General features: G+C 55.3%; 1 protein-coding gene and 2 long non-coding RNA genes across 19 annotated transcripts in view; 2 read left to right on the top strand and 1 right to left on the bottom strand.

Annotated features, from left to right (window-relative positions):
* LOC147828659 (uncharacterized) overlaps nt 1–555 on the top strand; it is a 54040-nt gene extending 53485 nt beyond the window's left edge. Inside the window, exon 6 of the long non-coding RNA XR_015450401.1 lies at nt 437–555. This is a non-coding gene — a long non-coding RNA (uncharacterized LOC147828659). The remainder of the gene's footprint in view (nt 1–436) is intronic.
* A 2828-nt stretch (nt 556–3383) lies between these two features.
* Snx29 (sorting nexin 29) overlaps nt 3384–13900 on the bottom strand; it is a 543288-nt gene continuing 532771 nt past the window's right edge. For all 15 annotated transcript variants that reach the window (XM_087208901.1, XM_087208905.1, XM_087208903.1 and 12 more), the window contains one exon: nt 3384–7221. In XM_087208901.1, coding sequence (XP_087065027.1) covers nt 7099–7221 — 123 coding nt within the window. In that variant the 3' untranslated portion in view covers nt 3384–7098. The remainder of the gene's footprint in view (nt 7222–13900) is intronic.
* Nucleotides 7220–12701, top strand: LOC110344181 (uncharacterized). 3 transcript variants are annotated; one of them, XR_002386540.2, is made up of 3 exons: nt 7220–9354; nt 9485–11298; nt 11956–12701. It is a non-coding gene; the product is annotated as an uncharacterized LOC110344181 (long non-coding RNA). The 3 variants fall into 3 exon arrangements; XR_002386538.2 differs by having other exon boundaries at nt 7220–9608; nt 10499–11298; XR_002386539.2 differs by having other exon boundaries at nt 7220–10702; nt 11240–11298.

Genomic DNA, 13900 nt, shown 5'->3' with positions numbered 1-13900 from the left:
TAGCCAGTATCTACTGGGTGCCTATAGGTGGCACCGGGACCCCTGGGCTGGGACTGAGGAGGAAACAACATGCAAAGTGGGGCCTCTGCCCTCTGAGCTCATGTCCCAGGGACACAGTCACCCTGCGCACAGAGGCCAGGTCAGAAGGCCGGGCCCTCTGGGGAAGCGCAAGCCTGAGGCCAGGTAGGCGCCAGGTGCAGGGCGGGTGACCGACTTGGGGCCTCCGGAAAGGAGCTGTGGGTGACAGAGGAGGTGGGGTGGGGACAAGGTGGGGCCATTTCTGAAGCTCCCCGGGAGACTCCAGCACGTGGGCAGGTGCGGTACTGTACAGGGGTGGTGAGGTCCTTTATCTCCACCCTTTAGGTCCCACAGAAACATTACCCAGGGCAGGGATGGGCTCATATTTGCTTTTCTGGAAAGGCTTTGTCTTCCACAGGGACCGGTGACCAGGATGGGGAGACCTCAGCAGGGCTGTGTCACGGTGGTGGCAAGAGCGAGGTCACCCTGGGTGTCCCACGGAGGATGGACCAGGACCGGGCGGTGGGGCCGTGGAACGGAGGGTGCGTGGGAGGGTGGGGGCAGTGGGGTGGGAGGGCGCTGGCCATGGTCACGCCTGAGAGGGCGTGCTGTCCCCAGGGGCTGGGGGCCAGGGGAGGGTCCCGAGAGACAGGTGTGGTGCCCGCTCCCTGCAGCCGAAGGGGAGGACATGCAGCACTCAGGACTCTACAGAGGTGGCCACGCGGGGCGGGGGACCCCTGTGGCCCAGCCGTCCCATACAGGAGCCTCCAATTATTCGGCTCCCAAGCCCTGGAAATGTGATTGGTCCAGATCGAGATGTGTGTAATGTGTGAAATATGCCCCAGAGTCTGCCGTAATACCCAAAGAGTGTAAATGTCTTGTTTTAAAACATGGATTGCATGGTGAAGTAGTATCGTGACTGTGTCAGGTTAAATGAAATGAGTGCTTACAATTAATTTCCCGATGTTTTACATTTTTAATGAGGTCATGAGGAAGTTCTAAGGGACACATGAGGCTCACGTGGTTTCTGTTGTGGAGCACCGGAGGAGATGGCACTTCGGGGAGTGGGGCACAAGACCAGATGGCCAGGACCCGGCCTGAGGCCCTGCAGCTCTGAGAGGCCAGGGACCGGGGGAGACTCACCAGGGGAAGTGCAGGCAGGAGTAGTGAAGCGCAGCCCTGGGGACACTTCCTCCTCACTGTGTGCCAGCGTGGGTGCAGGCAGAGGAGTTAGGTGTGGCTGGCGCTGGGATCGGGTGGCCCTAGCGAGGCTGGAGGAGGGTTGGGGACTGCAGGATGACTGGACAGGGGCCCTGGAACCACTGCTGGAAGAGCGAACTGGCAGGAGGGAGAAGGAAGGAGGGCAGTCTCTGAAGAAGACTGGAGATGCCAGGGATGCAGGGTTGTTGCCATGGGAACACTGGAAGGCGCCTCGGGGACTCCAGAGGTAGCAGCGATGGCGCTGCTGCTGGGTCAGGAAGGGGCAGGAGGACAGCTAGGGACATGGGGGAGGCCAGAGAACAGGTGCTGGGCACCGTGAATGAGAAGCATTTGCAGGCCAACAGGAAGGCCACCCTGAGGCAGAGATGGGTGTGGTGGATACGAGCTGGAGGAGGAACCATCCGCCTGCCTGGGTCTGTCAGCGTCCCCAGGCGGGAGGGGCAAGAGGAAGGGGTGGGGGAGGCACAGTCGCTCAGAGATCCCTGCCCTCCCCCGTATGCCCCACCTCCCAGCACCGGTGCACCAGGGAATAAGTTTCTAGCATATAAACTTTGGGGGACACATTTCCATCTTAGCCCATGTTTTGTTTTGTTTTTGGTACTGGGGACTGAACTCGGGACCTTGTGCTTGGGAGGCAGGAGGCGGAACCACTGAGCTAAATCCCGGCCCTCAGCCCATGTTTTTAAGGTGGGGTGGTATGAAATAGGGAAACACAACCTGGGTATCTTAGTGACTTAATGAAACCCTGTCTCAAAATAAAAAGGGCTGGGGATGTAACTGTGCAAAGGCCCTGGGTTCAGTCCTTACTAGGGGCTGGGCCACAGACAGAGGCAGAAAATGGGCTTGGGGGGTGGCCTCTAGCCGGGAGGTCTGCCAGGGTGCCTGGAAATGGCTGGGACACCGAGCGAGGCCACCGAGGAGGGTTGAGGACATGAGGGAGTTTGTGCAATACAGACTGCACACTGGAACATGGAGGGAGGGAGATGGGGATTGGCCGGGGTGAGGCCAGGGAGACCCAGGCCATACGTGGTGGTCCTCCGACCTCAGGCTGAGCGGCCTGCAGGCCGCACTCGCTCGCTGGCTCGCTGACTCGCTCGGAGCTGACTGCTTGAGGCTCTGCTGGGCAGGAGGCTGTGGGGCCCTGCTGCAGCGTTCACCCTCTCCTGGGCCCCGGTGGGAGCGCGTCCTACGTCTGGCTCGTTCTAATCCTGATGACAATTTTCTCCTATTCTTTGGTGATCATAATTAGGTTAAAATGTAGGTGACCTTGAGTGGGGGATTAGCTCAGTGGTGCTGCCGCCTGCCTTGCAAGCGCAAGGACCCAAGTTCGATCTGATCCCCGGTACCAAAAAAAAAATGTAGGTGACCTTGCCCAATTTTAAGCTAAGCTGTGGGGGGGCAGGGCAGTACAGCCTCTCTCATCCTGGTCTCAGGTTAATGTCACTCTGGCAGAGGACCCCTCAGTCCATAGTTCTCCATTCCCCCACTGGAGAAATCCAGCCATGTCTGGAAAGTTCTGGTTGTAAACAAGGGGTGCTGCAGTGTAGGGGGTGAGGGCAGGAACCCTGCTGAGCACCCTGCCTTGCACACGGTGCCCCAGCATGAACACCCAGCCTCCACGTCGGTGGTGCCAGGGCTGAGATGCCAGCCCGGCCTGTGGGAGTGGACCCTGAGGCCTCTGGTTGTTCCCCACTGCCTGTTTATCCCGTTTATTCTGGATGGCTGACTTAAGATAACCCTGCCTGTCTGCCTCACCTTGAACATAAGTCTAAGACATGGGGACTCTCTGTCTTGTTCCCTATCCTGTGCCCAGCGCCTGGCATACAGCAGGCGCCCAGTAATGATGTTTCTTAAATAGGTGGTGAGTGGCTAGGAACCTGTCCGGAAAGGTGGTTTGACTGTATGGAATCTGGAATGCACACACCCAATTTATCCAGATTTGCCTAATGATACAACTCCAAATGAGATTTCGTTTCATTTAATTCAAACAAAATTGCTATGAGTCAAACTGAGTCCTGCTGCCCAAGGTGCTGTGTGAGAAGGGGACTGAGCTTTCCAGAAGCGTCCTTAGACTGTGTATGTTAAAAGTTCACCTAAACGCCCAGCTGCTGCAGAACCAAGGCAAAGAAAGCCCACACTGAGCATCTAACTTATAAAATGGCGCCATTTTATTTTGTCACTGTAAAGAGGTTTGTCTCAACCAGATTGTAACAAAATTACCACAGCTTATTCCAAAAGAAAAGTTTAATACAAGAGATTTTAGAAAATTAAACATATTTGCTTAAAAATTCTATCGTGTAAACCCTAACAGAAGAGGGTAGTCAGGAGTCTACGTGGCCAGTTGCACCCGCAGCCGGCCAGGTCCTGCCCACCTGCCACCCGGGCTCCAGTGCAGCCGCCCTGCTCCTCCCAGTGACTCGCTGCCCCGCATGGCCCCCAATGCTGCTCCAAGCGGTCAGGTCACACCAGCGAGGCACAGCAGGCTGCCCGGCCAAGGCTTTGTTTCCAAGATGCTAAGGGCCAGTCTCCTTCCCCGGGCCCCTTCCTCGAATGTTCAGCAACTTCTGGTGACAAACATGCCACCCGCCATCCTGTGTTCTGCAGTGGGCACCTGTGTCCTTACTGACGGGGAAGGGACCTGCCCAGTGACTGAGTGGTTGCTGACAAGTCGGGAGAGGGAAGCAGGGGCCTGCGGGCAGCCAGTGGCTCCCCCGGCAGGACAGGGACACATGGGGTAAGAGAAGGGACCCAGCATCTTCCGGTGGGGACTCATCCACAGGGCGGCTCAGCCCTCTTCAGGGAAACCCGCATCCTTTTCCTTTTCCGACTTCTGTAAAACCTCTGGGTGTAAGGAAGCCCTCTGAACTTGGCTGTCAGACTTAGGAACAAAAGTAAGGCTCCGTGATGAATCAGAAGTGACCGCGATCCGGCCCGCGACACTCCGTGGCGCAAGGTGCAAAGAGCTGGCCTGGCGCGTTGCAGCCGGGGGAACCGTGGGGGGAACTGTAGGTGCAGGCTGTGCTACTGAACCCAATCCTCTCACTCCAGGCGCTGGAGCTTTATGTCAGAAATACAATCAAGACCATGTGTTCGGGAGACAGTAAAATGAACTTTTTGGCACAGAAATGTTACATAAAATATACAGTGCTACAGTTGTGCAAAGTCAGCACAGAAGCCAATCTGAACAGCAAATATTTCACATTAGTTTTAATAACATGATGCACAACATTTTGGAAAACGTTCCTTACACAGACCTTGTCTGTAAGGAGGCGCCTGCCTGCCCCCAGAACGGAGCATGAGTCGTAGGTCGGAGCCTCCCGAGGGGAGGCAGAGGTGGCCCGTGTCTGGCACCGCCTGGAGTGATGCACTAAGCAGGACAGTTACTGCCGCTGGGGCTGGGGCTCGGCCCAAGGTCGCCCCTTCCGGGACACATCCTCGTCAGTCTGACAGGCTGGGCCCGGGACTTCCTTGGGCCGGTGCTGGGGGCCAAAGATCCAGCCCCTTCTCGGAGGCCGGAGGGTGGGGGAGAGCCAGGTCAGGCTGATGACAAAGGGAGGACACTGGTGGTGACAGGGAGGTGTGCCTGGCCTCTGTGACAGGCTGGCTGGGGTCTCCCAGCGGCACAGGTGGATGGAGCAGTGGGGCAGGGCCAAGGCCTAGAATGCCCCAACTGTGTCCCAGGTCCTCAGGTGAGCAGTGTCCCATGTAGAACTGAGCGACAATGTAGTGGCCACAAGGTTGCCCAGGCTGCGGAGCAGTCCAGAGCAGCACTGTGTGTGTGTGTGTCTGTTCCGTTTCCTCACTCTGGGCCTCGAACCTGGGACCTCATGGCTGGACTCCTCTGCCTGAGCGGACAGATGGAAGCAGCTTTCGACTGCCCGCTCTTCACAGGCAAATCCACCCAACCTGCCACTGTGTCACAAGCTCCACAGGAGTCACCCGCACATTGGGCAGAGGCCAGGTACTTGTGAGATAAAGTGACAGGGGACAGACAACCCACCGCCGGAGGGTGATGCTAGGCTTTCCAGACTGCAAGCAGCTGGAGCATTCCCAGATGGCCCCGGGGAATGTGCTTTCCTATTGCGCCTGGCAGGACAGCTGAGCAAGTTTTCTATGAATAATTAAGCTTTACCAAGTTAGGAGGCGGAGTCAATTGTAGCTCTGGGTATCTCTGGGCTGTGGTTTTTTGCTTTAATTCCATTTGCACAGTGCCAACAAGGTTTCCCGGTGGGGTGGCTGGAGAGGGCAGGGTACAGAGAGTAGGGAAACGGCTTCAGCGCAGAGCCCTTGTTCCGAGGCCAGTGCTGGCCAGTCCTCCCGTTGGCAGCCGTGGCCCACTTTACAGCCGCCCCAAGGCAGGAGACACAGTGGAGTGGGCAGCCTCCAACAGGCCCTCGCTTGGTCCTTGTGCATTCTCAGACACAAGGCACAGCAGCCCGACCAGTGCTTGAGGCTCAAACTCAAAGGCCAACCATTCGGGCAGTAAGGAGAGGAACGTGTTGCTCCGGAAGCTGGAGGTCACTCAGGTAGGGCCCCTGCTCTGCAGCTGGCTGAGGGACAGCAGCCTCACTCTGGTCCATCTGGCCCAAGGTGGCCTCGCCCCTGCTTCCCTGTGGGATTATGTGGCAGTGACCTGAGCTTTCCCTAACTGCCCGAATACAGGGGACCAGGAAGCACCATCTTCCAGGTGATTCACCAAGATGTCAGCCAGTGAGCTGGAGCAGTTGCAGCACAAACCTCCATCTGCCACAGGCAAAGACGAACCCTATTTATTTCACAGTCCATTCTGCAAATTCTCCCAGCTGCACTGAGCCTTGGAGGCGGCTCTTAACTGGGTAGGAATGGTTCCATGATTCTGGAGGTTAAAGCACGCCCTGTGAAACCATCTGATCAGGTGGGTTCGAGGAGCTGCATGTATGTGGGTCCTTGTCCTTGCTTGCTGAGGTCCCTGGACTATGACATCCTGCCCGCGGCAGGGGGAAAAGAATGGCCAGTCTCAGGGAGACAGGGCTCTCCGCCCACTGGGAGCTTGGCTGTAGACCGACACACGCTGAACCTGACTTGAGGCCATAACCGGCCATAACCTTGGCCGTCAGAGACAGAGCCCTGGAACCTTCTGCAGTGGTTCCCCAAGTCAAGTGTCTCAGCACCTAAGGCCAAGGACGCTGATGTTCAGAGGCCAGGGTTCCTACCTGCCTCCTGGGCCCCTGACAAGCCGTGCTCGGGCTTCCTACACAGACAGTGCCAAGGAGGAAGGGGAAGTTTTCCAAGAATCAGAGAGAAATGTCACCAAAGGATCCTTCGCAAGGCCATAGGGAATGTCTGCTGGAGGAAAGAAACCAGTGAGGGCCACAGTGGTAATGCTACTGGGTGCCTGCCGACCTCGGCACAGCGTAACATGGAAAGGAGCAAGGTCCCTCCATTTGTCCATGGGTCATGGAGAGAGAGGCAAATACTGTACATTCAAAAGAAGAGCAAAAGAGACTAACAGTCGTTCTAATCCCCTTGCAGGAAAGAGTCACAGAGTGATTTTGGAAGGAATCTTCGGGCCATGTGAGACATCAGAGTTGTGCATCTCATCCAGGGGATTCCCCATCTGCCCTGGCCCTGAGCTGCAGCAAGGGGACAGACAGCTCTTGCTGCCATGGGAGAGGAGTGGCCACATGTCCCAGTCTGTGCAGTGAGGAGCCATCCTGCTCTACGGACAGGGACCTGGTGCTCTGAGACCAAGCAGTTTAATCAGGGTGGCATGTGGCCGGCAGGAAGGGGTGCTCTCGGATTCACCAGGTGGATGTGGTCCCCACGCCAAGGCCAGGCTGACAGAGCAGCCAGGGTGCAGGATTCTACTGAGGTCAGAGGTCACCGCTCTGGGGCTCCACGTTGCGTGTCTCCCTGGTGGGGCCTCGGGACAGCTTGGGGAAGCGGGAAGCCACTTTGGGCTGGCTGTTCTTGTTCAGAGACTCTCCAGGAGGGGTGATGTCCCTGTAAGACAGGAGAATTGGGGTTAGGCTGGGGGTCCAGATGCTGATGACTAGAGGAGGCCCTGTCCTTGCCACCCCTTGCTTTGCTGAGCCACGGGGTTTGCCTGTCTCTTTAGCTGCAGCTTTGCAAGCCAGGGTGACAGGTACCATCAGATTTTGTGGATCAGGCAACACCCAGGATGAGGAGGCACATGCCATAAAAGATATTTACAGGGTGGGGAGGCTGGTCAGCGCCAACGTCTCCATGCGGTGGCTTCTGAGATAAGACATGAATCCACTAAGGGAGTGTCTCACTGGAGTCTGCAGGAAGCGGCGACGCTGAGCTGCAGAGTCAGTGTGGGGATGCAGAAGTCCGAGCAAAGCTCGTGTGCTGTTGCAGCCTGTGATGGGAGGAGCCCTGGCACTGATTACTATTGACTTGGTTACTCCCTTACCTACGCCATCTCCCTCAGCCTCATGAGCCGTTGTGCCAGAGGTGGCGGTGGTTTCATCCTCTCAGAGGTGGAAACTGAGGCTCACAACACAGCTGGGCCCAGGGCACCCAGTAGGCAGCCCAGGTGCTGTTTGGATTGCTCTGACTCCAGCCCCGGCACCTGCTCTCGCCTTGTCAAAGTAGAGCTTCTCACCCTGGATGCCTTTTAGAACCACCTGGAGAAGTTTTAAAAGTACCGCTGCTCAGGCCCAGGCCCGAAAGATTCATGCCATAACTGGCCAGGGCTTGGCCTCTAAGTAGGCCGACTGGGCAGAAAACTGCACGTTTGAAGAGCAGCGAAGGTGAAAACAATTCCATTTATCTCTAAGGCTGTAATGGTGGCTTTCGGTGGGTGGGCAAATTGGTCAAACACTTGATAGTGTTTGAACTTTCCGAGAAATGGCTTGAATCATTCCTGGCAAATAGGCAAGAGTCACTTCGTGTAGGTTGGCAAATGTGGGAGCTGCGTGCCTTTGCTCATGCCAGGCCACCCCACCCCAACGTGGAGAGAGGTAGGTAGGTGATAATGCTCCCTTCCCTCCCAGGAGATGCTTGGATCGAAAGTGCTGCCTTTTTGCCTGGAGCGTGCCAGCCGCAAGGGCTTTTGCTGGCAGTATCTTTCCATTGAAATATGACTACAGTTCTGAGCTTTCTTCGCAGAGTTCCTTCCCCTCAGAGTCTATTATGAGAAGACTATTCACACAGCTCCATCGTCTTTAATAGGTAAGGAAAAACGACAGGAGCGATTCCTTCCCCATCTTCCTTATCTTAGCTCTTCAGCCTCGATGTACTGTTGCAAATGCATTATTGTTTCATTATTTTCTGGAATTGGTAATGCAGAAAGTGGTGCAGAATAAAAAAGTGTGCAGAAATAGATGTATAAAAAGTGAGTCTCACCAGCCCTGCCCTCTGGCAGCCACAGTTATCATCTTTAATGTACAGTACCTCTCTGGAGTTCTCTATGCATCTAGAGGTATATATGTATACACAGCTGTGTGAGGATATATATATGTATGGTTTGCTATTTCTAAAAGTGGAAAATTATTCACTATGCTGCCTCCTGCTTCTCCCTCTTAATGATGCATCATGGGGGGATTTTTTACAGCCCTCCATATAGACCAGCCTTAGCATGCTGGTAGGAGGGTTGACCAACTTTTTTTTTAATGAAGTATCAGGTCGTAAACCTTTCAGGCTTCAAGGGCCCCCAGTCACTGCTCCAGAATAGGAAAGAAGCTGTGGGTGCTGCACAGATGAGCAGGAGCCGATGACATCCCAGAAGCAGGTGCGAGGCAGGTGTGGTCCACGCAACTTGGCTGGCCTGGATTCTAGGCCTTAGGTGTTCATCAGTTTGTCCGGCTGCCCAGAGCACAGGCGCATTGCATGGCCTTCCTCCTGCACCAGCCTGACTGCAGACAAGTCAGCCACCCCGTGTCCCCCTCAGGCTAAATGCTGGGATGGATCTTGTTTGGAGACACTGCTGACCCTGTGTGTGGCACCTAGGACATCAAAAGGCTGTGCCCTGGGTCTGCTTTAGGCAGCTCTGCCCTCCTTCCTAAGATGCGTGCGGAGGTGGAGCACCACGAGGCTGGAGAAGGCACACTGTGGGCCAGGCGCAGCTTAGGGTTGGCCCTGGGTCTGACCCTGTCTCTATCCAACTCCAAGGTATGTGAGGGTCCAGACACTGCTTCAAAGCACCCTGAGGGGCGGAGGGAAAGGGCTAAGTGAAAGGTCATAATCCTACCCCAAGATTTGCCATCTGCTAGGGTCCTGAGGAAAAAATTTTTTTTTCCAGTATGGAGGGTTGAACCCAGGGCCTTCGCACGGAGCTATATCCTCAGCATTTCTTGTGGATAGGGTCTCACTAAGTTGCCCAGGCTGAGCTCAAACTTGTGATCTTCCTGAATCAGCAATTACAGGTATGTGCCACCACACCTGACCAGAACTACACCAGTGAACATAAAGCCAAGTGCCACAGTGACCAGCCTGCTGTGTGTGCCTACACTTCCAAGTGTCCCCGCCCTTCTCTCTTGCCCCTCACTGTTATGCCTGCCCTGGTGCCCTGACTTCTCTCCCCTTCTGAGCAGCCTGCTCTGACCTCTTTCCTGAGCTAGTATAGTGAGAATCACCTGCCAACCACCCTCTGCCCCTAGCAGATAAAAACCACCTGGAGAGCAAGGGACTCACCTGTTGTGTCCCTGTGGTTTCTCCAAGTACCTGGCCAGAGGTGCTTAAAAAATGCTGCCTGCGAATGTTGGCATTTTCAGGATCCAAACCATGGGCCCTGGCTGGAGAGCTGAGGATCTGAGACAGGGCTGGACACAGCAGTGCCCCTGGTCCATCTCAGACTGCGAGCCTCCTGTCCAGTTGAATGGCAAGGGGGTGGGACATCCCCTCCCATAGGCAGGACACCCTGCTGTGCTCTGGTATGGACCCTGACTACCTTGGGTTCCTGCTGAGCTGGGACCAAATGGGACCAAGTCACTCCTTTCCTTATGGGGCTTGGCATAGCACACTGGCCTGGCGACTCATGTGCCTATGGGGAAGCCACCTTCATCCAGAGAGCCATGAAAGGCACCAGGCAGGGGGCCTTGTTCTCAAGGCCCACAGGCCAGAGGAGATACAAACTATAACCAGCTGCCCCCAAATTCCAGTGCTGTCCTTAGGTGTGGGATTTCCAGGGAGGATCTTAAGGACGGCAGCAGCATGACCAAGGGCAGGAACCCAGTGGTTACTGGTTTCCTATTGATGCTGAGTACAAGCAACCACAAACGCAGTGCTTGCAACAGCATGGCTGCCTCTCTTACAGCTGCAGAGGCCACAGGTCCACCATACATCTCACAGTGCTGAAACTGAGGGTGGTGACAGAAGGCCGTGCAGACCTGAGATGGACTCTAGAGCTCAACGCACTGTCAGTGCCACGAGTCCCTCTTCCTATGGGGTAACCAACAACAGCACTGAAGGCCCGGCTGCCTAGATATGGGGTCAGGCTCACCCAGGAGATGGTGGAGTGGTAAGAGAGAGGCTACTGTCTGCTCAGCACCTCCCCTGGGGCCCATTTCCACACATCCCCACAGCCACACATGCCATGAGCACGGTGCAGGGCAAGGGTCTCTGTTCTTCACAAAGAAATACTTGATTCCCGTGAAAGCCTCAGTATTTTCCCCTTGCATAAACATATGTACATGTATCACACAAATGGAGCCTACCTACCATACAAGTTTATATTTTGTGTGTGTGTTTTTTTTTTTTTTGGTACCGGGGATCGAACTCGGGACCTTGTACTTTCGAGGCAGGCGCCGGAACCACCGAGCTAAATCCCTGGCCCTACAAGTTTATATTTTGGCTCTTAGTAAACTAGTTCCTAAATACCCAAGCCCAGACAAGAAAACTCAGGTGGTCAGTGGCTTCCCTGTGTCCTAAGCATTAGTCAGGAGGGCGGCTGGCCTCAGCTGCAGACCTTCTGGGCCTGAGTTCTAGGTCTACGATCTTAATTTCTCTGGATATCAACTTTTGCTCCCATAAAATGGGGACACCCTTCCCCTCCCAGGATTCTGCAGAGGATGGAGAGAAAGCAGTGACTGCCTGGCACCTAGCTGAGATCTGCAGGTATGTGACAAGGATACAATGCCTGACCAAGCCGGGGCTCCTGGCTTGAGGTTCTGCTCTTGATAGAGCAGCCTCCTCGGGTGAGGGCAAGAAAGCTCAGCGCCCGCCCTCTGGAACTGTGTGGACAGATCCGAGTGCAGCAGCTGCCACAACCAGCCCCAGTAAGTGCGATGTCACATGGGGCCACCTGTTCGCCTGTCGCTCAGTCTCCGCCCAGAGTGAACCAAGGCACAGCTTCCAGTCTGCCTCACCCAGAGCCTGGTGGACTTCCTAGGTCAGGCATGGAGGAAATGGGTGTCCCTGACCCTTCGTCCTGCTAGAGGACAGGCTGCAGCCTCGTGCTGCCCAGGAGCCCCCAGAAGAGGAGTGGCAGGTCCAGCCCCAGTGGATGGGTGACACTGTCAGAGATGCTTTCTAGACCAGGGGATAGAGAAGGTGTCTGCAGGTTTCCCTGTGGTCTCAAAGGGGCTGCCAGTGAATGGCAGCTACAGTCACCACAGATACTCACAGGCCAGGTTCATCCTCAGACCCCACCCTGTTCTGGCAAGGGATGCTTGGGGTGCAGGGCTGAGAAGCTTGCTGATGTCACCTCCAGGCAACCTGGTCCAGGCAGTGCCATTTCCTTCCCTTTAATAACTGACATTTCTGCTCTTCCAGACCCTCACCCCAACAACAACTGCACGTCCCCAGCTCATCCTTCTCCCATGCACGTCCAAGAGACTGCATCATCCTTACTTTGAGAGTACAGCAGGAGCTGATCCCTGCCTACCCCTCCTAGCCTGCTGCCACCACCCTCCCCACCCGGGCTCCACCCTGCATCCTCCACAGGGGAACCTCGGTTCACTGAGCAGAGCCAGAGGCCTGGCCTGGTTGGCCCCCATCTTCACCTTAGCTTCTTGCCCTCTCAGCCTCAGGGCCTTTCCACTTGCTGTTTCCTCTGCCTGGGTCGATCCCTCAGCTCCCCATACTGGGTCAGCTTATCCTCATGGCCTTCCGAGAGTTTTCTCCACCTGATCAATATGCATCCGCTAGTCTGCTTCAGGTCTGTCTCCCCACCAGAATGTCCACGAGCAAAGAGATCTTGTACGAATTGTATCTAAAATGGTTCCCAGCATGCAGCAGGCACACAGTAAGCACTGGACAGATGGATGGTTAGATGGACAGACAGGGATCTCCCCTGTCACCGCCTCTGCTCCAGTCCCCCAGTGACCTTGGGCCGTTCCCTGGGCCTGGGCTGAACCAGCTGTGCTCATCTCAGCAACATGGACAGATCCCGGGAGAACCAAGCAGCCCAGCTTACCTTGCAGTGTTTAGACTAATCTTAATCCTTTTATTTTCATGTATTTTGAAAGCAGTCCTAATGGTTTATATATAAAATTTCCTTTAATAAACGTACTTGCACAGGAGGGAGCTGGTTAAGTGTCTCTGTAATTTTCTCATCATGTTTTCTTAGTTTTCTAGTCAAAACAAGTTTTAATCGCAGCAGTTCTATACGTATTAGGGAATAAAGATTTTCCCTCTTGTTCTTGGTAATTGTTAATAATTATCAATCGATCAATCTAGTATTTATATTCCACTTGTATTAGCTACCTGGGGATGAACAAAGGATGGACAAGGGCAATTATTCCAGTGCCGAGTACCGAGTACCCCAAGGTACCTGGGGCTCGGGCTGCCCTCAGGGCTCAGCCCCTTCTCAGAAGTAATGCAAGGAGGTCTGGAGAAGGCCTCTGGGGGTGGCTGCAACTCTGGAAGCTGACCAGGCGCCTCAGCCAGCAGGCCAGGCGGGCTCCGTGGAAGACTCCGCCCCCTTGCGGTGCCGCTCAGCATCTGAGCAGGGGACTCGACCCAGGACAGTGTGTGCCCCATGGAGAGTGTACCACTGGGCAAAGGGTGCCTCTCAGTGACTATCTGAAGGCCTCGCTGCAGCTCCTCCTGTACTCTGACCTCCTCTCCTAACTCCCGCTACCCCACCAACAGCCCTGCAGGCCTCATGGACTCCGTATCTAGGCGACTCCTGCTCACTCTGGGCCGAGGACCTCTGACATCCTGAAGCACTGGCCTGCGACCCTTGTAGCACTTACAGGCCCGAAACCTTTTCCTGAGTAAGAGGTTTATGGCTCACACACTCTGATGGGGGCTCTGCTGACGACCTTCCCTGTACCTGGGCCTTTACAGTCTTACAGCCATTATGGCTGCCTAGCCATGTGACCTCTCCAGGCCTTTCTGGGCCAAGTTAGTGAACAAGAGATGGTGATGATACATCTAATGACCGGATTGCTGGGCCACATGCCCCCACTGGGGGCTGTCAAAGCAGGCTGTGCATGGCTGTTTCACCAAGGACTTCTTTCTGGATAAACCCGGCTCAATGCAGTAGCTAAGGGTTTGGGATTTGGAATCCTGGCTCTGCCATTCACCAGCCATGTGAATGCAAATCACTTCCCTTCTCTGGGCCCAGTTTTCCTGCCCCTGTGGAGAAGACAAGGAGGGGAATAAAGCAGTGCTCTACGGGGCTGCTAGGAGAAATCAGTGGTGCCACATGAGCCTGTTGACCCCGGTCTGATGAGCGTCCCTGATCAATGGATCCCATGGGACAAATGAGTCC

Source organism: Heterocephalus glaber, unplaced genomic scaffold, assembly GCF_053883595.1.
Source record: "Heterocephalus glaber isolate CG9 unplaced genomic scaffold, H.glaber_assembly_v1.0 deba00000943, whole genome shotgun sequence".
In the NCBI taxonomy this organism is placed as follows: Eukaryota; Metazoa; Chordata; class Mammalia; order Rodentia; family Bathyergidae; genus Heterocephalus; species Heterocephalus glaber.
This window is presented reverse-complemented; position numbering and strand designations above follow the sequence as displayed.